This window comes from Drosophila biarmipes, chromosome 2R, assembly GCF_025231255.1.
Source record: "Drosophila biarmipes strain raj3 chromosome 2R, RU_DBia_V1.1, whole genome shotgun sequence".
Lineage (NCBI taxonomy): Eukaryota > Metazoa > Arthropoda > Insecta > Diptera > Drosophilidae > Drosophila > Drosophila biarmipes.
The window spans coordinates 22,680,089-22,704,051 of record NC_066615.1 but is presented as its reverse complement, the minus strand read 5'-3'; the positions used below and the strand labels follow the sequence as shown (position 1 = coordinate 22,704,051).

Below are 23,963 nucleotides of genomic sequence, written 5' to 3'. Positions count from 1 at the left end.
AGCCGGTATCTTAAGCGCCTGAAACTGCACACTTTTCATTTAACTGATAAGGAAGCGCCCATTCTGTTAGGCATGACTCCTAGTCCAACCTAATCTGGGGTTTCTCCGGCGCTCCCTTTGCTACACGGAAAAAAACAGGTCAATTTTAAATACCTTCTGCAGTGGAAAGTTTCGACTTTACCTTAAGGAATTGGTTAGTCGTCGGAAAACGTAAATTCTGGCACTATTAATTCTAGGTTTATGACCTACTTTTACTTCAACTGATAGTCGGATGATTAAATACAATTATTCATAAAAATCAATGTTTAATGTAAATGAATAATGCATTGATTCGCTTAAATTCACTCCCTTAAGTTTGTACTTTTAAGGTAACAACAACATCGCATCCTTTATCACTACTTTTATTCACGTGCTCATCATGCTCCTCTATCCACCAAGTCGATTAGATAGCCCACTTTCACATGTTGAGCAATCATAAACAAGCGATCTCGTTGTAAATCACAATGAATCGGGTGATTCACTCCGTTCCGTCTTATCAGAGCAGAGAGGACGTGAGCAAATACACATTAAACAGCGTTTTTATAGACTGGCAAGTAAACAAACTCGGATTTATTTTGGTCTGATTCGGTTTATTCGGTAAACATAGTTACGACTGACTAGCTCTAGGCTTAGGATAGAATTTGTTTAAAAATACACACTTAGCTAAGCTTACTTTCTCGCGCCACTCTAGTCGAAGGGTTCTCGCAGCACCCACATGTTTATCTAATCGGGTAACTAGAAGTCGAGTGGATCGCCGTGCCTTGGGTGCTGATAGCGCGATTGATTAATTTACATAATTCTGCGGCCGAGATAAGGCCCCCTTCGGAATTTTTAGCACTCCCCGCCCCGAAAGTACGTCATTCCGCTTTAATTGCATTTTCACCCATTTTAGGCAGGGCAACCTACAGAAACATCCGCAGTCGTTTATGGTGCGTGCCCACCAAATACATCTAGCCCGAGTTCCTAATTGTTATTACTTAATGCGAAAGGCGTTGGCCCTGGCTTGTTCTCCGCCCGGACCTGCATCTGGGTCCAACTCCTCGTCACATCCACCCTTTGCCGCCGGTGCTGATATGCCTGTCTCCTATCTGCAGTCGCTTAATTCATAAATATGTTTGTGTGGCGCTGTTGTCACGGCTTAAGTTCATTAAGATAAGGGGCTGTGGAGGGCGATCGAAAGAATGTGACTGGAAGGTTCTACGAGAGCACTCGGCCTCTACATGACCCATCACCTCCCACATGCTCAGCTCGGACAGATCTAGCCCCATTAACAGCGCTCAAAGTCGAGCCAAAGTGCCACGATAATTACTCTGCCCGAGGGTGTGACTCAGCCAAACATTTCCCACCTATTTGGTCAAAAGCCCCCTGACTCAGCTCCCTATCTGATAAGCAGAAGCGATCTATGCGGAACGATACCCAAAGTAAACATCAATCAGAACCTAATGGGGTTTCACTCTCTCGATCGCTTCGATTCGATTCGATTTATTCAATGGCATTCCCTTGCGGCGCTTATGTACAGAAGCTGGGGACAAACAGAAAAACAGAAACAACTAAGGGTAATCATAAGTTTAGGCTTAGGCTACAACTACAACAATAGAACTAGGGTGCTTGGCCAAATAAATAATTACAATTCAATAAAGCAACAACTGAAGCGGGGAAGCTAACGCAATCGTAATGCTAACTAGGGCTTGCGTCTGTACAGGCTGGCTACAAATCGTACGATCGTAATATATACACACAAAGCATCGTTAACCAGTTCTCGCGAAGCCACCAAACTGCGCCCGGGTCGATCTGCTGCGTCGCATTCAGCTGCCGACGTCTAAATCTCGTCGTCTAATCAGTGTCTCTAAACTAATCTAGGTCCGCCTGCCCGTCCTGGAGGAGTGCGTGCTCCGCAGCCGCCTTTCTCTTACAGCTTTAAGTCTAGACTTACGTAGTGACTTAGGTTGAGCTAATAATACTACTACCAGACGCTAGACGCTGAGTTGGTTGCTCACAAGTACAAAATAACAAACTTAATTAGTAGGTGCTACGAGACCAGCAGTCGCTGCTTGGCTCCCGTGCAGATCAGCGTGTCGCCCGTGGATCCCCCGGCGGCGGTGGTGGCGGCCCCCGCGGGCTCTAACGTGGGTGCGGGCTGGGGCGCCAGCGGGGCGTTGGCAGCGTCGGAGGCGGGGTTGTTCAGCTCGTAGGCCACTCCGCCCCAGTGGAGCTTGTAGGTGCGGGCGCGCCAGCGGATCGCCGGGTTCCAGAGGGCGTGCAGGAACAGATAGGGTCCAGTCAGCTCCCTGAACAGCCAGCCGACCACGAACTCGAACTTGTGGAACGGCATCGAGCCGTGCTGGACGATGGAGAGCAGCAGCCAGTCGGACAGGAACCAGCAGAGTACGTGCACCAGGTAGAACACCAGCGGGTCCCAGCTGAAGAGCACCGAGGCCGACCAGGCGGCAAAGGCGCCGAGGATCATGCACTCGGAGAGCGGCTCCAGCAGAATGGTGGTGGGCACCATGGCCACGCGCAGCTTGGCCCAGCGGATGAGCCGAGCCTGGAAGCTGCCGATGTCGCAGAGGCCGCTGTTCTGCAGCGCCGGCTGGTTGGAGATGCGCATCTTCCAGCCCAGCCGCGTCACGCTGCGGGCAATGAAGAAGTCCTCGGCCAGGTAGCAGCCGAAGGCTCTCAGGCCGCCCAGCTGGTCGATGACCGCCTTGCGCAGCAGACAGGACATGCCCGTGTGGCAGTTGATGCCGAGCACGTCCGCGGAGAGGTAGATCCTGCTCTGCACCGTGCCGAAGAAGACCTTCTCGAAGGTGGCCGCGAACCCGTCCCGGTCGCTGGTGAAGGGCATCTGGTGGACGAGGGCGTGCTTCTCGGACATATTCTGCACCATGTCCAGCAGCGTGTCGTCCTTCATCTTGATGCCGCTGTCCGAGATCATGACAAAGTCGTACTTGGCGGCCATGTAGCCGGGATGGATGTTGTTGATCTTGGGGTTGACGCCCACGTCGGAGCCGCCGACGAAGAGGGTGGCGTCCACCAGCGGGTACTTGGCCAGCAGGCGCTCCACCAGCTGGATGGCCGGGTCCTCCTTGTCCTCGACGCAGAAGAGCAGCTCGTACAGCGGGTAGTCCATGGCGAAGAAGGTCTCCAGGTTGTGCTGCAGGTTGGGATCCACGCCCATGAGCGGCTTGAGGATGGAGACGCCCGGCAGGGGCTGCGCCTCCGTGGGCAGCTTGCAGGACTTCTTGTGCAGCTTGTAGCGGCCGTAGCAGATGGCTATCACGTGCACCATCCAGGTGCCCAGCCAGAAGACCATGAAGAATGCCGCGAAGCCATAAAGCGGCAGCGGTAGGTGCGCCATCTCTGCGGGTGTGTGCGGCTGAGTGGGGTGTTCGGGTGGGGGTGCTCCCGCCGTCCGTTCGTGTGCGTGCGGTGTGTGTGCGGTGACTCCGAATCCGAGTCCAAGTCCAAGTCCCCGTTCGTGTGCCTGTGTGTGAGTCTCGCTGGGTGGGTGGGCGTTGCTGTTCACGATGGCATCGGCTGCGGTTGCCTGCGGTTTGTTGCCAGTCTGCCAGATCGGATCGAGGGATCAATCGCGTCGCAATCACTGGTCGCCCGTGGTGCCTCGCGCTGAGAACATAGTGAACATTTTCGCGTCGCGTTCGTTGGCCAAATAAACTGCAAAAAAAATGCAATAAAGGGTAGTGTGGCCAGCAGGGCGCGTCGAATGCGGAAGTGGAAAGGGGCTAAAAAATACCAAGGGGTGGCGCGCTTTGCAACACTGATGGAAGTCAGCTGATTGCCCATGTACCGTCCCCTACATTACATTACAGCGTTATTATGTAAAAAAAGTGTAAGGTAAATGTATGTTAAAATAAATTAACAATATGTATTAAAATTTTGGCATAGCAAGCTAAGAAAAAAAGGGTGAAATTATATTTTATCCCATCGTCAAGCAGGTCAGTCAAATATCGACTCCTGTTAACCAAGTCTTTTTAATATACTTAAATGATTGATTTAACTCAATGTTTATAATAAAATTATGGCAAGTTAACACAATTTTTAAAAAACGAGATAACAATTAATAACAAATCAGTCAACTCGAAGTAAAATGTAAAAAGAGTTCGCAACCCATCCACGCATAAACATCGCGATGCTCATTCACAAGCGCCCGCGTATAAACGCAGCGCGTCGCACGTTAGCCAACACTGCACACTGGAGCTTTGAAAAATCAGTCAGAAAAGCAGGTAAATTTCCCTATAATGCAGCAGTAAGCGCACAAAATTCACACAAAAATAGCAACAATGGAGTCCTCTGAGGCCGACCTGCCGGAGGAGGAGCACCCGGCCAAGTCGGATTCGAGCTCGCAGCCCAGCAAGATATCGCGTCTCCTGCGCACGGAGTTCGATGCCAAATACCAGATCGTGAACCTGCAGACGCCCCTGAATGCCTTCATGTCGGGCCACTACAAGCAGAGCTTCGCCTTCCACACCCTCAGGAGTCGCCTGCCCGTGGTGCTGACCAACGTCATAGACACCCTGACGCGGGACAAAACTGAGCTAGTGGCTCAATTCGGTATGCCAATCACGGCCAGCGTTTTTCGGCACATCTAACTCCTTATTGCCCTCCAGCCTCCAGTGAATTCGCACAGGCTGCCCGCGAGGAGCTAAAGATCATCATTGGACTGATCTCCAGGCTGAAGTACGAGCTGCAGACGGACAAGCCGTTCCACAACTTCACGGGGGAGGGTAGGCCACCAGATTGCTGCAGTTCCAGCATCATATTTACTACAAATACCTCTCCATCCCCAGAACCTGATCGAGAACTCTGGAACAACTTCATCAGCAGCCTGCCCGACGGCGAGCGCTCCTTCTACAGGGCCAGCTCCCTCCACGCCGAGTGCTATCTGCACCGCAAGCTGCAGTCCTTCCTGGAGAACAGCATCTTTCTCAAGTCGTACGATTACTTTGCCAAGATCAAGGAACAGGCCTTGACCGACAACATGGACGATGTCCTGGCCCTGACCAAGTACACGCGCCGATCGGAGAACAGCCTCGAGGTGTTCGACGAGCTGCTGCGGATCAACATGTGGAGCAACTGCAACGATGTGGCCAGCGATGTGGAGATAGTCAAGCAAACCAACCGCCAGGTGCTGGAGAATGTGGCGGCCCCCGATGAGCATGTGCTCGTTAACCAGGCGGCGGAGATCTGGAGGTGCCTGGACAATCAGAAGCCCAAGAAGCAGAAGCAGGTGGACTTCATCCTGGACAACGCGGGCTACGAGCTGTTCAGCGACTTCATCCTGGCGGAGTTCATGATCGAAAAGGGTCTGGCCACCAAGGTGCGCTTTCACGTGAAGGCCCACCCCTGGTTCGTCACCGACGTCACGGAGCGGGACTTCAAGTGGACGCTGGAGTACTTGAGTCAGCACGCGGACTACATTATAAGTCTGATAGGAAAGAAGTTCCTGCAGTTCCTCGACGAGGGAAAGTTCGAGCTGGCGCCAATCTCACACTTCTGGACATCGCCACACGCTTTCTACAGGTTCTGATCGTAGAACATACTTCGGGTTGGTCAATGCAACTGATGTTTTCCTTGATTCACAGCATGCCCCACACGGATCCAGACCTCTACAGCTCCCTGCAGTCGTCCAAGCTGGTGGTCTTCAAGGGAGAGCTCAACTATCGCAAGTTGCTGCAGGACGTGTGCTGGGACACCACCCAGGAGATGAGCACCTGCCTGCGGGGCTTCCTGCCCAGCAACATTTGTGTGCTGCGCAGGGTCAAGAGCGAGGTCATCTCCGGCCTGGCCGAGGGCGTGGGCCAGGCGCTGAGCAGACAGGATCCAGGCTGGATGGTGTCGGGCAGCTACGGGGTCATCCAGTTCGTGGACGGAGCGCGGGAGTTCGGATACTGACTTTGTTAAGGCTGGCAGTTTAAATTATTGGTAATAAATAGTCGTTACATATCTAGAAAGAGAAATTCAAAGAGAGAAATTCTATAATAAAACTTAGATATCGGATTTAACTAACCTTAACTAACGATTTTTTCTAAATATAACTCTAACTCACTACTCATTGTAACGTTGTTAGATTTTCTACTTTCCTATGAAATAATAAACCCTAAAACTTAATGGTAGATGGAGTTTGATAGCTGTTGGTACCCTATTATACTTAATTTATTTAGTTTTTGAAAATTGAAAATTTAAATTAGGCCAACTATCGCCGGGGAAGGTATCGCTAGCATTTCGCCTGGCCCCCAGAGCGGCCACACTACGCGCCACAATATTATCACGGTATAAACTTTCCGCTCAGTTCATTTCCATTCCACAAACACACTCGTCTGGAGCAGTAACAGAGTCCCAAGAGATGGCTGCCGATCCGGAATTTGACGCCAAGAATGGAATTGTGGACGGACCCACCCCGCCACACTCCGAGCTGGCGGCCCTCTACAAGCAGTGAGTAGGGCTAAATATAGCGCCTAGTATAGATGTCGTCTTTATGGTCCCAGCATATGTAACCAACGCGGGGACTTATCTTCACCCACTCACTAGGGTCGTGAAATGGGCCTATTATCATTTCAATTTTTGACCTCTACAGGAGCTTCGCCTACTACACCTTCCGTGTGCGCCTGCCCTCGACCTTGGCCACCATCGCGGACTCCCTGGCCAAGGACAAGGACGACCTGCTGGCCACATACGGTGCAGTGAGTAGTTGGGTGCTCTTTCCCTGAGCTTGGACTAACAGCTTGGTTTACCCCTTGCAGGAAGCAGCCGCCGATATTGAACAAACTACAAAGGATGTCAGGCAGCTGAGGGAGGACATCCTCAGGAACGGTCCTCTGTTGCCCTTTGAGGGGCAGGGTGAGTACTCCATGGTCTGACCTTAACTGGAGCTTATTTGAATTCCCTACAGTTACTACTTACAAGAAAGAAACCGAGATGTAGGTTCATACACCTGACTTTCAATTTACATTACAAAAAATTTCTTTAAAATTGCCTTTGTAACAATGTCAATTGAAACACAATTATCCACTGAGTATTTGAGTCCTCACTAAAAAATATAAACTTTAGGTTGTCCGACACTATGAAAAGATATTTCCTATTCAAAATTTGACTTTTAAAGTGTATTCAAGGGCACTTGATCTATGAGTAGTTTCATTGTTCAGACAAATTGGATTTTTAGGACTTTAAAATTTATAACTTTCCCTTAAATTTTTCATTACACAAACTGTCGTCTTAAAATTAAATCCTGAACAAAGAAAAAAGAATTATGTCCGCTGACTCAACTATTTGTCATTGTTTTCGAAAATTTATTTACTAATAGTAAGGGCTAAACGGGTGACATTTGGCACTACGTCAATCAAGCGAAACCTCGATTAGCACTTCTTAAAATAAGCATTAAAAATAATTACATATTTATTGCATGACTCAAGCTATGATGCTGAAATAAATTTATTGCACAGTTTATTTCACCATTCAACGATAATAAATGCAAATCCATTCCTTTCAGACCCCGACACCCAGCTGTGGAATGCATTCCTGGAGAAACTGCCCGAGGCGAAGAGGAGCTACTTCTCCGCCTGCTGGCTGTACGCCGAGTGCTACATGTACCGCAAGATCTCGTCCATTTTCCGGTCCACGCCCCACCTGGCCGCACACGACTACTTCAGCCAGCAGAAGCAGACGGCTGCCAGGCTGAGCGTGGACGCCATGCTGGCGGTGGCCAAGGCGACGCGGAGCAACGAGCGAAACTCGGACACCTTCCGGCAGCTGATCAAGCTGAACCTGTGGGGCAACCGCTGCGACCTGTCCATCACCTCCGGCAAACAGGTCAAGCCCACTGGCAACGCCTTCGACCAGGTCACGGACCTGGAGGAGAAGCTGCTGATCGACGGCACCGCCGAGGTGTGGAAGGCCCTCGACGGAGCCTCCGGCGACGGCATTGTGGACATCATCTTCGACAACGCCGGCTACGAGCTGTACACCGACCTCATCCTGGCCGAGTACATCATCGACAAGGGTCTGGCGGCCAAGGTGCGCTTGAATGCCAAGGCCATTCCCTGGTTCATCTCGGACGTGATGGAGCACGACTACCACTGGACGCTGAAGTTCCTGGCCGAGCACCCGGATCCAGTGCTTAGTGAGGTGGGCAAGAAGTGGCAGCGTTTCACCACGGAGGGAAAGTTTGAGCTGGCGCCGCTGGAGCACTTTTGGACCAGTCCCTACGAGTTCTACCGCATGCCGGAGGTGAATCCGGCGCTCTACAATCGCCTGAAGGAGGCGCAGCTGGTGATCTTCAAGGGTGACCTCAACTACCGCAAGTTGCTAGGGGACTTCTCCTGGGACAGCACGGAGTCCTTCGAAACCTGCTTGAGGGGTGGGTCTATCTGGCCATGAAGTCCAGCATTCAGTAATATTTCTCATGTCACTTTCCAGGCTTTCGCCCTTCTAATCTCTGCACTCTGCGCACGGTCAAAGCGGATCTGATCTGCGGACTGGGCAAAGGTGTGGCGGAGCAGCTGTTTGCCAAGGATAAGGAGTGGATGCTGACTGGTGAATACGGCGTCATCCAGTTTGCCAGCAAGTAGAGGAAGGAATTATGGACCAGACAAGCAAATAGTTAAAATGTTTTAGTCGTAATTACTAACTAGCTTAATTGTTGATACGTAGAGTGGGTTTTCCAAGGGGAGGAAAGTACTACGATGTTTCAAGAGTCACTAAAACGTTGTTATGTATTATGCTATGCATATGCATGTGTTTCGCGATTTAAAAGCAGTTGGTAAGGTCTGGAATTATTGAAACTCAAAGTACTTTATCATTCCGTCTCCATGGAACCCCTCTATAAAGCCTTTTGCATTGTTATAAAAGCACATACACTCACACTTATTAACATCAGTTGCCCAGCGGGCGACTAAAAATTATAAAAATCTCAGTTGGAATTAAACATTTTTACTGGCAGAGGCACATGAGGTTTCGAAATTCCCAGTATCACCCAAAATGCAGAGCGAGGCCAGTAGTCACACCGAGGTGACGGATGCCACCATGGCGGAGGCAACCAAGGAGCAGATGAAGGAACTCAAATTCAATGAGAAGAACCTGATCATTCACACTCCGCCTGGCGTTAATGAAGAGCTATCCGCCAGGTTTCTGAGCAGCTTCGCCTTTGTCACCTTCAAGCGAAGATCCCCAGCACTTATCAGGGATTTGGTGACGTTCCTGCGGGATCGGGAGCCAGAAATCGTAAAGGAGTGCGGGGACTATGCCCACTTCGATTTGAAGCGAACCGTCTGGAGTCTGGAGCTGCTGCGCGGGGAGATGATCAACAACGACGTGTTCCAGATATTCCGGGTCAAGGCCCCGGACACCGACAGCTGGAACCAGTTTCTGATGAGCCTCAGCGAGGACAGGAGGCAGTGGTTCTCCGCCGTTTGGCTGCACGCGGAGTGCTACATGTACCGCCGCATCTGGTCCATCTTCCAGCGCTCGGAGACCCTCGTAAATTACGATTACTTTGGTGACCAAAAGATGTCGGCCGCCAGGAGTGTGACCCCCCAGATGAGGGACATCCTGCGTGCCACCAGGATGCTGGCGCGCAGCAAGGAGAACTTTCAGCAACTGCTTAAGTTGTCCGCCTGGGCCAATCGCTGCGATCTGTCCATAACAGACGTGGGTCCGGATGCCAAGATATTCGCTCGGATCAATAGGTACGACAAGCATCTCTTGGCCGATCAGTCGGACGATATTTGGAAGGATCTCACGGACGCTTGTGAGCCCGTCTACGTGGACATCGTGTGCGACAATGCGGGCTTTGAACTCTTCGCGGACCTCCTGCTGGCTGAGTACATCATCGAAGCGGGCTTGGCTCGGCGTGTGCGGTTCCATGTGAAGGCTATTTCCTGGTTCATCTCGGACGTCACCCACCAGGACTTTCTCTGGCTGCTGGGCTACTTCCGCAAACATAGTTTCCCCGAGTTCAGGGCTTTCGGGACGAGGATCCAGGGTTACCTGCGCGATCGCTCGTTTATCCTGTGCGACAAGAGCTACTTCTGGACGAGTGGCCACGACTGCAGCCAGATGAAGCGGGTGCAGCCCTGTCTGTATGTGTACATCAGCGAGGCCGCGCTTGTGATCTTCAAAGGTGACCTAAACTACAGGAAGCTGCTCGGCGACATCAACTACCTGTCCACCGCCAAGTTCTCCGACTGTCTGCGTGGCTTTCAGCCAACCAGCGTCTGTGCCCTGCGAGCCATTAAGTCGGATATCTACTGTGGGCTGCCCGTCTGCACGGTGGAGTGGCTCACGAAGGACAATCCGGACTGGATGATCTCCGGCGAGAAGGCCGTCATCCAAGTGGCCATCAAGCACAGACTGTCGAGCGACTTCCTAGTTTGACCTCCAAGAAATGTGACACAGTTTGGTTTGAATAACGCAATTAACAGCACACATATAGACAACATGGAGCCATTGTCGCTTTATTAATTATCTCCTAGATGGTAGGCGGTGTAAGTCGTTAAAATAAGTATTGCAATCCGTAGTATAGACTACAACTAAACATTATCAAGTAAGTATGAGTGGTAGAAAAATATGTATGCTCTAAGACCATTTGTATAGCTATTTAAATATTTATATGCATGATCGCGCGATGCTTCGAATAGTTCAAGTCTTATCAATTGCCGTTACAAGAAAATCAGGACAAATTTCAAGGGAAGAAAAAAAACAATTTACAATTTCATGCGATTTCTCATTGGATTTCAGTTTACACATCTTCGTAGCAATCATCCTTCTCCTTGCGTCTTGTATCAATAGTTAAACGAAGTCCACTAAACACTAAATGGATATTCTGCGTTTCGTTTGGAGGGATTGCTGGCCGCTGGAGCTCACAACACGCAGTTGGGGTTGAGCTGCTGATATGGCGTCAGATCTTTGGTGATCGAGAAGAGCGCTCCGTCGCGCACCATCTTGCACATGAGGGCGCCCAGGTTCTTGGCGTCGTCTATGCCCGAGTGGGCCCTGCCCTCGAAGGCCAATCCCACGTGGTTGAGGGCGTCTGTGAAGTTGCACGGCCGGTACTTGTACCACTCCCTGTAGACGGCCCGCACGTCGATCCACTGGTTGAAGTAGGCCGCCTTCCGCATCCGCTTGCGGTTGCACTCCTTCGCCAGGCACATGCCAAAGTCCCAATCGGTCCAGGTGACGAAGGCGCAGTTGCCCAGCAAGTTCGACTTGTTCATCTTCGGCAAGGTGAGGTTGCGGGCCCGCAGCTCCTTGCGCAGCCACTCGTGGAACATCATCAGCGCCGTCTGCAGCGGCACGCCACTGTCCACGGTCTTCTGCTGGATGCCCGTCAGCTCGGTGCAGTAGCTGCTTAGGCGCGGCGACTCGATGGGCAGGATGTACTTGTGGAACTCGGCCTCGATCTTGCCCGTCTTTAGGTTGACCAACACGGCTGGGAATTCTGGAAGTTACAAAAGGATGGAGTTGTTTATTTGAAACTAAAAACGTAATCAATCAAATTATCTCACCAATGATCTCTGCCTCCCGCCATTGTGGGGGAGCCTGCTTCTCCCAGCAGGTGGCCTCAAAATCCACGGCAATTACATATGTGTACGGCTGCATGGCCAGCTGCTTGGACTTGTTCTTTTTGGTTTTCAAGGGTACTGCGTCTGTGATTTCGGCTTCGTTGAACGAGTCCTCGGGATCATTAGCTCGGTGATCTGGGCGAGCTCCGTCCACGTATATAGTATCAATCAGGCCCAGTTGTCTGCAAAAAAAAAACAGAAAATAAAAAATATAGCGTTAGGTCACGGTTGACCGACTTCTTTTCGTAAGTAGTTATATTTGTATATAATTTTTGATGGTAATTTTTTAGAAAATAGTAATGTTATTTTCAGAGCTACTTCTCCAGCTGACCTGAGCGTATGAACAAACCAGATTGAAGTTTACTACATCTACTGCTACGGAATAGTTTTAGTGAAAAAAGCGAGAAGAACCTAACCTCCTCCCTGATATACATTCAGTGACTTGACTTCTATTGCTGTTTGCCGTAGCAGACAATCATGGGCTTGCTGTGCCACAGAAGGCCATTGGTTTCGGCGAGGGCCTGGGCTATGACCTCCGGTTCGTTGGGCCTGAGGAAAGTAACGAACGCCTGCCCCTTCATGCGACCCTGCTGCATGACCTTGATGTCCAAGTGCTCGGGGGCCGTGTACTTGGCGTAGAGGTCCCTCAGCTGCTGCTCGGCCACGCTCTTGTCCAGGTTCTTAATGTACAACTTGTTGCTGGGCTCCCCCGTTTTATAGTTCTTATAGACAGGCAGGGCTTCGAGTTCGCTCGTGGATAGGCGCCCTTCTGGCTTGGAGGTGGCTTGGGTCTTAAGCTTTAGGGATTCTGGCAGCTTCATTTCGATTTTGGGTACGTCGAAGGTGGGTTGTTGGACGTCCTGCTTGGGATTGGAGGTGCTCGCTTGCTGGGCAGCCTGCTGCAGCATTTGACGTGTTTTCTTGAGGATCTTGGCATGGATTTTCTCGCTGGAAGGTGGAGCTCGTTGCACTCGCTGCCTCTTGGCCCTCCTCTGCTCCTCGTCCTCGCTCTCCAACTCGCTTTCCGATTCACTGGCCATCACCTCCGTTTGAGTGGCCACACTTTGCTGATGGTTCTGGACCATCAAGCCACTCGAACGCTTTGCAAAAGGTGGCTCCAGGTTCATGCGGTTCATCAGGTGCAGAACTTGATTGTAGAACCGCGGATTCGTCTGCAGATGCTCACCGATCCTGGCTACAATATCCCCGTTGACGGGTGGATAACTATAGCTTAGATATGGCGGCGGCGGTTGTGTGAAATCGGACTGACTATTGCAGGCATACAGCCTGCGAACGTACTTGTCGATTCCCGGATCCTGATGCTGGGCCTGGCTTCCAGCTGCCACTGCAGCAGCCTGTGTCTGGGTGCACTTGCTGGCACTGGGGTCGCCGGGGTCTGCGTTGGGACGAGGGCCAAACTTGCTGACGTAGAGCGGCTTGTCCAGCATGTCGCTGAGACCTTGAAGCTGCATCAAGGCTATCTCCGCGTCCCTCGGATCCTTGTACTCGATGAGCACCCTCTTGCGCCCGTAGGTGTTCAGCGACCGCGGCAGCACGAACTTGCACTCCTGCAGCAGCTGCGCCAGCTCGTCCAGGGTGCAGGGCATCCGCCGCATGAGCAGCTTGCAGCTTGGCACGCTCATTTTGCAGAGAATTTCACAATTTTCAGTTTTCGCGACTTCTAATAGCGCATGCGGTTGTGGGTGGCTTGAAATAGTGATGCACGAAAATATGGGTAGATAGGCGATGGCTTTCGATAGTTTCCCGCGCTGTATATCGATGTTGATCGATGAATGATGAATATCGGTTGTTTAAACGTGCAAAAGTTTGTTTGTTTGAATTTTAAAGTAAAATCTCCTAAATTTCAGCTTTGATTGTAGTTAAATAATTTCATTTTTTTATTGCCTATTTCAAATTTAATAAGTTTAGAAGATTAAACTTCAGAATGGGTATATCATTTAAAAAATTAAATGGTTCGAAAACATTTGGTTTTCAAACCGATCTCTAGACGGCCGCGTTGCCACATTGTCGCCAGTAAAGTATCGCTTGGCGGGATTTTCAAATGCCCTACAGTTGCAGCAGATTTTTGTTTGGTCGATAAAATCAGGTTGCATAAAGCAAATGCCGACGCCTCTTACTTTCACTAATTGCACCGGCTATCTCACAATCAGATTGCCATGTCTCTATTTTTGTCTACAGGTAAAAAGATACTCAAAGGCATTTTGTTAAAAAATCATAAGATAACATTTAACAAAATAGAAGGTATAACTAAAGCTCTAAGTAAAACCATCTTCATAATTTATAAAAATGATATATTATTAATAACCAAACCCAGTAGGGAGGCTTTCTTTATTTCTGAAAAATGGAGTTACAACTGTGCGTCAGAAAAGATTTCAGTCTGCCATGGGGACTAAGTACCCAAAGACAAACAACCGAATCGCGTGCCATCGCCGGATAATCGCACGACCACTGCACTATATAATACACTATACACCATACATTCAGGTGCATTAACTGCCCGGCGGGGTCCTCGGCTGATTAGATCTTTGTTGCGGAGGCACTCTCAATTCGATTTGGCTAATTTTTCTATTTTGCAAAAGCCCAACGGCAGCCTCCGGAGTCAATGCACTTTTGGCGCGCGCTCTGCGCACTTAATCAAATTGAATTACATATGAGAAATGCCTGACATGATCTGCTTTTTGATATATGGCACACACAAAGTGGTTATAAAAAGATCAGCGCACACTGCCAGGCGGCAGATTGCATAAAATTTGCAATGATTAAATGGGGGAGGCGAATGCAGGCGGACGCAGCCGCACTTTCGCTTTTTACTGGCTTTTTGGGGGCGGCGGTGGACCGACCGGCCATATGCGGAAGTCCACTTTCGCACAAACAATGCGAAATTGGATGAATGAACTCTGCCGAGTCTCTGGAAAAATATAAAAAAGACAAAAAGGAAAAGCGCTGCTAAATTCACTTTTACTCGCGCCAATTGAAACGAGTCCGCGCTGTCGGCTTTGCACTCTAAGTGACTTTAATGGGTTAAGCTATATTTAGAAATTGCAACAAATTGCCAAGTGGGCGGACCGCCAGTGGAGCAAGGCAATTTGCATGCGGAAAGAGGGTAACTGGGTAAGGATCAATTGCAATAGAAATCGACCGAAGCAGGAGTTGGCGGCTAGGAAAGGATTGGCTACACCATTTGGGAAAAGGGTAAGGAACTTGGAAGTACATGGAAAATACATTGTAAAGACATTACTTCAGTTTGTCATTAAATAAGTATGCCAATATTACTATAATTATAATTATAATTAATTTAATTAGGTTAAAAACACGTTTTTATCAGTTTTGGTAAGGACTTTTACTACCAAACCATACAAACGTAAACAGTTTTATTTATGAGGAGTTTAACTATATTAATGACTGGCCTCCGAACTAATTTTCATTTCTGCTTTATCGGAATAACAACCTCTTACGTAACCTAGTTCACAGTGCGGTTTAGTGTAGAATAGTTGCCTCCCCTCTGGCCGTTTCACCCGAAAGAATCCTGAGTCAGCAACAGGTTTCCCAGCCGGTCACCACCTCGCCGAAGTGTTCGCCAAGCGATGACAAGCCCCTTTTTGCTTTTGCACATTCCATTAATTGGCCACGAAAATGGCAGTAAAGTGCAATGTTCTTGTCGCCAAACAATGTAGCTGTTATAATGACAAATCACACTGCCGAAAGGCACTATTAATTAGCTAAATAGTTCCCGGGGCCCGAGCGGCAGTTGCCGATTTGTAGGAGGTATAATGAACTGGCCAAATGAGGAGCGTGCCCGGCGCAATGGGGCTCGCAAAGCAATACTACGGTGTCCCATAAATAGACCGGGGGCTTATGTGCATACTCGTATTGCAGGCCCATTAAGTTGGGAGAAAGCTTAGTAAAATGGTTCAGTGAAAAAATGAGTAGCCCCGAATGTAATTACACCTTAGTGAGTCCTAACAAATAATGTTAATAAAGACATAAAAAATAGTTAATAGCAGTTTGGGTGTTTTCATAGATCGGAAACTCAACTTTAAGATACAAACGTTAGAAATTAAATTTAAAATGGTTAAATAACCCCTATAAAAAGGTTACTAGAATACATCTAGCCCACTTTTTAGCCACCCAAAATAAAGCCTTCCAGACATCTGTCTGTCGCAATAGACAGTACTTCCTCAGCATTTATAAAGAGTAATTATTGTGTTTTTGAGGGCATCGAGTGGCACCTAAAACCCTATAGAGCACGGCAGTTGACTTCCCCCGGGCTGGCTAATTGGCACTTGCCACTCGTATCTGGGGGCATTTAGCTACGGATGATTACCGCCAAGGTCCTGAGATGAGACGATTGGCATGACTCGGGGCAGAGCTCTTTTTCAATTGATAGAAATTAGCAAGTATTCAAGGCGGGGAGGGGAGAGGCAGGGCCTTTCGCTGGATCAAATTATAAGTATTTATTGCGCATACGCCCGGCGTGCCGCGTGCATAAAATTTGTAAACTCGGAGCCGGGCCAAAAATGCATGACGACCTTCTCGGCGGAGGCTAGCTGGAGCTCCCCTCGGCCCGATTTCCAGACTGCACTCGTTCTCCGTATAATATTGAATATTGCAGTTGCACATAGCCTTGGTTCGGTTTCGACCAGAGCCACGGCAGTAGTGGTGGCGACGTGTCGCTGGTGTAGGTAGCCACATGGGTATCCGTGAGTTTCGTGTGCGCCATGCTCTTGACTTTGGATGAGTTTGGTGAAAACTGCTTTCAGCCGGATTTCCCGCACTCTGTGGCCGTCGGCGAAGCAGACCAGATTGCCAGCCAATGTCTGGGCATCGAATTGCGCTAAACGTTCATTGGTCAGCTCTCCCCCGAGCTGGAATCTTCTAGAGAAATACTCTGGGATCGGTTGGATGGGCATGCCTATCACGTTGCCGGTTTCCGAGGAAGTCACTCGGCATTTCGGCTAGGGTGCAGCCACTTTCGGTGTCTGCTGCTCTCTATTTGATCTCTAATTTGTGCGCCGCCCCCTCGGTGGTGTGTGTTCGCGTCTGATTCAATTGTTCGAAATTATAATCTGTAAACTGGGCAATAATAATCACTTTGTTCGATTTCTGCTCCACGCAAGCGGGCTTCCACTGTTTCGGCAGGCTTCCAACTGAGAAGGTTCCCACAGCTTTATTTACGACTATTATGGAACTGAGTGGGAGGCGGATCCGATTTTAGCCATTATGGTGTTGAAATGAAAAATAATTCCCTTACTTAATAACCGGGTGTCATTGTCGGCGATTTGGGATCTTGATTTACGGGCTTTTAATTGGAGGAGGGTTTTGAAGTAAAAAGGTAGATAAATCGGTTACTCAACTACGCTATTTTTAGGGAAGTGTGTTCATTGATCTCTGGATATAAGTATTGTAAAGAGAAATTCATAATTGATAAGTGGGTTTTATAGGGCTTGATCTCTAGATATACATCTCTAGATATACATACTTCTTAGCCAAGAAACCCTATTCAAAAACATTACAAAGTAATAAGCCCAGGAAGAGAGGGTTGGTCGTGTTGTTTGTTGGTTTTCCGAACAGGTTTGTGTGGGAAAAACACTAGGGCCCGGGCCAAGTGTGACAAGTTGCGAAATTGCGCAATCTCGCACCGCCCATGGGCATCACTAAGCTACTCACGAGTGGATGGCCAAGACCTCCCATTGATCGATCAGGTGCATCCTGGCCAGGCCCGGGGAGGAGCTCTCCTGTCAGGCGACGGTCATTTGGGGACGTACGAGTATGCGACTTTCCTGGAGCGGAATGACAATTCGAACTGACGCCGATACGACTATTTGGATTTATGGTTAGCGAGCGCACAAGGCACAGATCTTGATTGGGAGCTTTTATTTCACCGCTTCACCGCCGGGCCGAAGGTTTCCATTTATAGAATACTACGCATTTCAATTAATAAAATAGTCATAATTAAATTAAGAGTCGCCAGCACGAGTCGTATAACAATGGGTCCGCAGCAGCCCGAGACCGCGGACACCGTGCATAGGTATGTGCCCGATCCATGTGCAGGCGCTGCTGTTTACATAGTGCTCGAGACCATGGCGTCATATAGATTACCCGCTTTATCAATGCAGCCTCCCGTTTACTTTATTACATTCTCATTGTGGCCCACAAAAGTTTCCACTGCACGGCTCCATGGCTCCCCCTCCAGTCCCGAGTGTGTGTGCGATGTGCAAATTGAACTGGCAGGTCAGGCGAGGACATATTGGGGCCATCGGGTTGAGATACAGCCGCTGCTGCACTTCTACAGCTTCCACTGGGCCGGTCGTCCGTCAACTGCCGGCGAGATCTTGGGAGTGGGGCCGGCAGCGGCCCGAGTTCCGTTCCAATTACACTCAATTACCGGAGTCCCTGCCCTAGGAACCGCGATCTCGGTTGCTGCAAGGCTGGGGAGCTATTTTCGGAGCCCCAATTGGAGCGGATGAGTCAGCCTGCGACCAGGGGGAAGTAAAGTGGGAACCGCCCTGAACCAGCTCAAGCCCATTCCATGCCTAATCCAAGCTGCATGAGGCGCTATTACTACGTACAGAGTATGTAGGACAGTCCCTCCTTCTGCCCGCTGAGCACGCCAATCAGTCAGCGGGCCATCAATCCAGTGATCGCATTTTTAACGCCTGTGCGCCGCTTGATTAACTTAATCATGTGCGATGTGCGATTGTTTACCCTGCAAGCGTAAACAGAGTAAACAGCATAAAATACGCCCCAATCGAACCCGGCGATGAATGGATAGTGCGACGACGTTGGAAACCCGATTCCCGGGCGGACAGTGCCTGTTGTCTTAGTGGTTGTAGGTGCTCCAAAAGGCAGCAATCGAAATCGAGACGGTAAGCAAATACATTGTCAAACAGCAGCGGTGTCTTATGTGAGGTAATTGGGTGGAATTATAGTGTGCTTTTCACAGAGAATAACCTGTTTGTTATTATGCAGTTCAGTTGAATCTTGGGTTGACGTTTGTACTTGCTTGTGGAGAGGTATTTCTTGCGAAAATTGCTTTGCCTCAGAGTGTCTTCCTATATTCAGTTCTTACCAGTTAGGAACTGGCATTTCAAATTTTCCTCGAAGAGCGTGCCAAATAATGTGTAATTCAGGGCAAGGATGTTTATTTTGATGTTCTGTTAATCATTTTTAATAATAAATATAAGTATGGTCATAAAAATGAATTTGAAATAAAATATACATCAGTTCTAGTCCAGTCCTATAGCTTTTGATACTACTTCGGGGACGTTAAAGTGCATTTTACTAGTTCTGATTCTTATAATATTACTTATTAAATATATCTTAGGGGAGTTTTCTTTGTTGTTTTCGATCCTACAGCTATATTATCTGCGATTTCTAGGGTTCTGTCCACATATATGTGAAGTGCGCTTCAGGGGCGTTAAAGTGCATTGACCAACAGCAATATCAACAACTCAGCGGGCCGGGAAATAAATATTTGCCTTAAAGTTATTACACGGCCTCGCGCGCTTGCTGTTGACCAAGAGGCAAAAAAGGCCAGGGCCGGGCTTTCCAGAAGTCGGCGGAAAATGAGAATGACAAATGGGGTCAGTGCGGGTCAGCCTGTCGGGATGGCGAGGGCGCGGGGGAAAATCAATTTCGGGGAAGCCCCCTTTTTCCCAGGTGGCAACTCCGCCTCTGGCCGGCCGAATTGCGGTTTGTTAGGTGGCAAAGCAAAGAGCGAGAGGGGAGCGAGAGTTTTAACGGAAAAGTTTCCTATATTTGGACGGCCGGCGTTTTACCGGAGGACTCACCTTGCCAGTCTTATCAAGGCCATTTTGTTGTGCACAGCGTCGACTCCTCCGACTCTCGGTAATTGACTTTATTTCGGCAGGACCGCTGTTATTCCTTATTTCCTCCTTGTACCTCCTCTCTTTGCTGTTTTGGCAGTGCAAGTAACGGTAACCAGGCGAGGGGGCTCTTTTGTTGTCTGCTCACTCACACACGCGCGACTGCACGACGCACACACACACGCGCGCACACAGGGACAGTTGCTCAGCCGGCACAACAACAAAGCTGCGCTTTTTCGATATTTCCTCAGTGGTTTTCAGGTGTTTTCCGCTTGTTCTACCACTTATTCGGCTCTTTGTTTACATTTTCCCACGCGCACAGCAGGATTCTTCGCTCGACTCCCTTGGGCGGCTGGTCAGAGCGGCGCATTTGAGGCAAATAGGCGTTGCAATGGGTGGCTGCACTGCAATCGCAGCATCAGGCGGTCAGTAGAGTTGCACTTTCGCTGTCCGCACCGTCTGCGCGCTGGCGGCCCTGCTCGTAGCTGAGTTCACTGTGCTCCTCGATCGCGGTCCGCATTTATTGTTCGCTTTTAACTCGCTCGAAGCCCGTTCACAAGTGCAGCGGCTTCAAATCGGCGAAATATGCGGCGTATGTGATTCACACACACACATCGGCGACCAGCTGTTCCAGCCGAGGCGCGAACCAACAGCTGGCCAGCCGAGACAGCAGCCACCGAGGTTCCGTTTTCTGCCGCCGTGGCGCTAGCCGAATCGTTAGGGGTGTTCCCTGAGCAGATGAATTTCAAATATTAGTTTTCTTCATATAATGTTCTGCCACCTTATTGAACCCTGCAGAAGCGTGCCCTCTGAGACCTTACTCAAAAAACATTCCAGCACATCAGCATCAGCTCTCAAAAATGCTTACGATAAGCTTAGTGACTCGTCAGACTCCTCACGGGGTTTTAATCCTCAGCCTTGACTTGACTTTGAAGAGTCACCGGAAATACTTGACATATAACCCTCTAAGCTTTTCCGGTTCCAACGAATAACAACAAAACTTAACATACAGACACTGAGTAGATAACAATAGTATATTAATTTAATGTTTCAAAAATCCGAATAAATGAGCGAATTCAAAATTGAGAACAGTTAAAATTGTATTTATAAGACAACTGTCGGTAAAGAGCGAATAAATACATTAGGTTTATAGGCATTATTGTGTTGTCGAACTATAATAAATTGGTATAGTTGAGTATTTTGGGGATTAGAACTTCCAAATTGGAAGATTCTGAATATATACGAAATTAAGGTTTAGTCCATTTCGCGTTGTGGTTAAACAAAGTTCGCTGTTTTTACATCCCCCAACATGAGGACATTCATTTTCTTTGCCTTTTGAATGTTTTGCTACTTCTCGTTCTCTACTCAATGGCTGAAGATAAGGTAAATATCAATCATGTGATTGAGTAAACTTGGTTGATCTATACGGATGGTTGGATAATGTAAAAAATGAGTGCGTAATGCTAACCAACCGTCGAAAGGCACTTTACATATTTAAAAAATTGTAATGAGATTTTGTTATAATTATCAGTGTCCATCCATTCGACTTCTCATTAAAAAGTTATAAGCAAATAAAGTGTTCAACCTTGAGAACAAACGCTTTGCCACTTGGATAGTTTAGCTACTTGGATAAATTATAATAAATTCACCATCCCTTTTCAGGTAACTATATAATATCACGGTCTTTTCGTCTTTCTAAGATATTTTTTAGTTAGTCGAAAATTATCTTATCCTTGGAATCCAGTATAAGTGAGTGACAAAGTTCTCTCAGAAACATATTAAACTAGAAAAAATCCCCGACATTTGACACGTATTGTCTTTTGTTTTAAGTATTCCCACATAGTGATATTTCCTTTGCCAAAATGTGGGAGCAGCTGGCGGGGTATCGCAATCACTTCTTGCAGCACGAGATCAAGGACGTGCTGAGACCGACTTCGATCAACAGCCAGCAGAACAAGGGTGAGTAAGAGAGGTTCTTCCGACCATCGGACATCACCAAAACCTACTTTAGAGTGGCCTCTGGACATGGAGAAGCGCCATATCTGCAAGTGCGTGCCGTACTGCTGCACTTCCACGTCCACTCACCTGGAGGATCGGGCCCAACTGGCCTACGGCTGGTTTGCTCTGCCCAAGTTGCTCAAAGAACTGGACAGTGATGTTCGCCTGACCCACTGGAAGGCGGTCGTCTCGCTGACCGAGTTTCTGCTGAACCCTCTGAATGCCCAGAGGGCCATCACTGAAATGGACATTGTGAGAAAGTGGGTTGGTAGTAGGTGATGATCAATCCAATTTCAAGTTTCCTCTTTCAACAGGTTGAAAAACGCCTTTATGCGTATGAGACTGAAGCTTCACAAGGAGGAACACCGGGAGGGAGAGATGTATCTGAAGATTTATAGTAAGTTGGCTGTATATATATATTTTATATATTAAACTTTGGCCTTTTTGAACACAGATATTCTCTCGCGGAATTACGATGGAGCAGAGAACATTGCCAACCGCAAGTGTCTGAGGATCGAGTTCTACAAAATAATCCACAACCAGGAGGACATTAGGGATGACCTCGCTTCAGAGATTCTGCGTAACCTGACAGGAAAACCAAAGGGTAAAAAGTAACCAACTAGAAATGCAATGTGTTTTATATTTTCGTTTTTCTTAGAAAGCTTTAATTTGGGATCTTCTATACTTAAATAGTCAAATCAAAATTATATTAGCTTTAAGATTTGATAAGCTAGTTAATATATTATATTATTTAATTATGCTAATTATGCTAATTTCATGCCTGTTCCTGGAAAAACAATTTTTCTAAAATTTCTAACCTATTTTTCTTTTATAACTTTATGTATTCTAGTTTTGGGCATCATTCTGGAGGACCCCGAGAACTTTTCAGCGCTGGCTGGTATTTTCAAGCAGGATCCCTGCCGGCCGCACTACTCCCAGCACTTGTGGCACCATCTGTGTCACCTGCTTGAAGTGGCGCCCGAGCAGGGCATCGAACTGGGCTTTTTCGAGCTGCTCCACGCGAGGATCCTGAACCGCCTCTCCAACTTCTGGGACATGGCCACCAAGGCCTTTGCCCTGCTGCTCCGTTGTGCAGAGGGTCAGCGGAGATTCGATGCGGTGGACGGGGTGAAGCTGCTGTATGATGTGTTTGCCCAACCCGATGAGAACCCAAGGAAGTTGCTGCCCCGCCAGAGGGTGGAGAACTGGGAGTATACGGTCTTGGCCTTACTAAATGGCCTGCACAGCAAGCGCGCCCTGTGGCGCAGCAGGGAGTTCACCCAGCTGCCGTGCTACGTGGGTCGCCTCATGGAGTCCACGGTGGACAATCCCCGCCTGCAACTCTACTGCCTCAAGGTGTTCCGCGAGCTGGGCGTGATGCCCTGCATCAAGCGCTACATCATAGGCAACTGGTTGGAGGACATCTGCAAGCTGTTCTGCCTGGATGCGGAGGCGGAATGCGCCAGGGATTCCCTGGTCGACTGGCTGCGTCGCGATATAGCCGACAGCAGCTAAATATCCGTGGTATTTACTTTTGTTCCATTCTGATGATTGCCTCTCTCCCCGTCAAACCGTTTCAAAAAGGGAAACCGGTTATATTGAGGGGTTAACCCGGTTCGCAGTCTTGATTGTGGCCAGGCACCGTAGTATTTACCTTTGATTCTATCTATTGCCACCCCAAAACATCGCATTTCCCCGCTTTCAAGCCGCTCAGATAAATCCAAACCGTTCCAAAAACCACCCCTGATGTCCCAAAAAGAGAAACCGGTTAGGTTTAGGGGTAAACCCGGTTCAAAGAGCCACGAACTGAAGAGAGAGCTTTCCCAACTGCCGTCAGCTGTTGTCTTCGGTTGCAAAATAACGCAAATTGTGGTAAATATTTAACACCTCTCAAGTCTGTGTATGCCAATTACTCAAGAGTTCTGTTTAATGTTGATGAAAGTAAAACAAATTTATTTTACAGTGCACTAGAGTACATTAAAATGCATATAAAGTGTTTATGGATAGGTAGATAAATGTAAAGTGTGAACTGTCAAGCAGAAGGCAGGAAACTTTTCCAATTTCCGATGGGCAATAATGAGCAGTGGCACCGCCAGGAGGCGAGGACGCAGTGCTGGCAGGACGAGCACCGCAGGAATAACAACAAGAGTGGAAAGTAACAACCACTGACCAGAGTTGCCACGGCGACCGCAGTTTGCGGTTGCTGCCAAGCCTCCAGTGCGCTGTTTTTTCACATCTACATATTTTAATATCCATCCCTACATATACCCAGAGCCATTTTTTCCGTATTATTTTTCTGCGGTGACAAACTTGGCAACGAGTTGCAGTTCCTTTTTAATTTATTTGGATTGGCAGTGGGTCTGGAGCAGGCAAAGGAGCTTCTAGACCCGGGCCCACATTTCGCATTCAATCGGCGAGTTTTGTGCCTTGTCATCGGTGGGATTCTTCGGGTAGCAATTTTCCAAAGTCCCTGCTGCCCAGGACTCTTTTGTGAACTTTTTAA

General features: G+C 48.5%; 6 protein-coding genes across 11 annotated transcripts; 4 read left to right on the top strand and 2 right to left on the bottom strand.

Moving 5' to 3' along the window:
• Window positions 1-1,482: 1,482 nt before the first annotated feature.
• On the bottom strand, window positions 1,483-3,730 carry LOC108022969 (ceramide glucosyltransferase). The gene has a single exon (XM_017092194.3). The coding sequence runs from the start codon at window positions 3,395-3,397 to the stop codon at window positions 2,069-2,071; it is 1,329 nt and encodes a 442-aa protein (XP_016947683.1). The 5' UTR covers window positions 3,398-3,730; the 3' UTR covers window positions 1,483-2,068.
• Window positions 3,731-4,000: 270 nt separating this feature from the next.
• Window positions 4,001-6,168, top strand: LOC108022645 (damage-control phosphatase ARMT1). The gene is made up of 5 exons (XM_050888105.1): window positions 4,001-4,283; window positions 4,336-4,611; window positions 4,668-4,784; window positions 4,848-5,580; window positions 5,643-6,168. Exons 1-5 carry the CDS (start codon window positions 4,190-4,192, stop codon window positions 5,950-5,952), a joined length of 1,530 nt encoding a protein of 509 aa, XP_050744062.1. The 5' UTR covers window positions 4,001-4,189; the 3' UTR covers window positions 5,953-6,168.
• Window positions 6,169-6,288: 120 nt separating this feature from the next.
• Window positions 6,289-9,000, top strand: LOC108022647 (damage-control phosphatase ARMT1). Of its 2 annotated transcripts, XM_017091703.3 has the most exons (5): window positions 6,289-6,492; window positions 6,635-6,740; window positions 6,801-6,897; window positions 7,547-8,413; window positions 8,473-9,000. In XM_017091703.3, exons 1-5 carry the CDS (start codon window positions 6,404-6,406, stop codon window positions 8,622-8,624), a joined length of 1,311 nt encoding a protein of 436 aa, XP_016947192.1. In that variant the 5' UTR covers window positions 6,289-6,403; the 3' UTR covers window positions 8,625-9,000. The 2 variants fall into 2 exon arrangements, with proteins under 2 accessions (XP_016947192.1, XP_050744063.1); XM_050888106.1 differs by lacking the exons at window positions 6,289-6,492; window positions 6,635-6,740; window positions 6,801-6,897 and adding an exon at window positions 7,111-7,359.
• Window positions 9,001-9,033: 33 nt separating this feature from the next.
• Window positions 9,034-10,492, top strand: LOC108022646 (damage-control phosphatase ARMT1). The gene has a single exon (XM_017091702.3). The coding sequence runs from the start codon at window positions 9,034-9,036 to the stop codon at window positions 10,426-10,428; it is 1,395 nt and encodes a 464-aa protein (XP_016947191.1). The 3' UTR covers window positions 10,429-10,492.
• Window positions 10,493-10,638: 146 nt separating this feature from the next.
• Window positions 10,639-20,029, bottom strand: LOC108022648 (ERI1 exoribonuclease 2). 5 transcript variants are annotated; one of them, XM_017091706.3, is made up of 3 exons: window positions 19,427-20,029; window positions 11,559-11,797; window positions 10,639-11,491 (listed from the first exon to the last, which is right to left on the bottom strand). In XM_017091706.3, the coding sequence occupies exons 1-3, from the start codon at window positions 19,447-19,449 to the stop codon at window positions 10,914-10,916; spliced, it is 840 nt and encodes a 279-aa protein (XP_016947195.1). In that variant the 5' UTR covers window positions 19,450-20,029; the 3' UTR covers window positions 10,639-10,913. The 5 variants fall into 5 exon arrangements, with proteins under 5 accessions (XP_016947195.1, XP_050744066.1, XP_016947194.1 ...); XM_050888109.1 differs by lacking the exon at window positions 19,427-20,029 and adding an exon at window positions 17,304-17,428; XM_017091705.3 differs by lacking the exon at window positions 19,427-20,029 and adding an exon at window positions 12,915-13,318.
• A 1,216-nt stretch (window positions 20,030-21,245) lies between these two features.
• Window positions 21,246-23,432, top strand: LOC108022264 (uncharacterized). Its single transcript, XM_017091121.3, has 5 exons — window positions 21,246-21,421; window positions 21,474-21,720; window positions 21,775-21,857; window positions 21,915-22,064; window positions 22,311-23,432. Exons 1-5 carry the CDS (start codon window positions 21,325-21,327, stop codon window positions 22,973-22,975), a joined length of 1,242 nt encoding a protein of 413 aa, XP_016946610.1. The 5' UTR covers window positions 21,246-21,324; the 3' UTR covers window positions 22,976-23,432.
• Window positions 23,433-23,963: the final 531 nt, after the last annotated feature.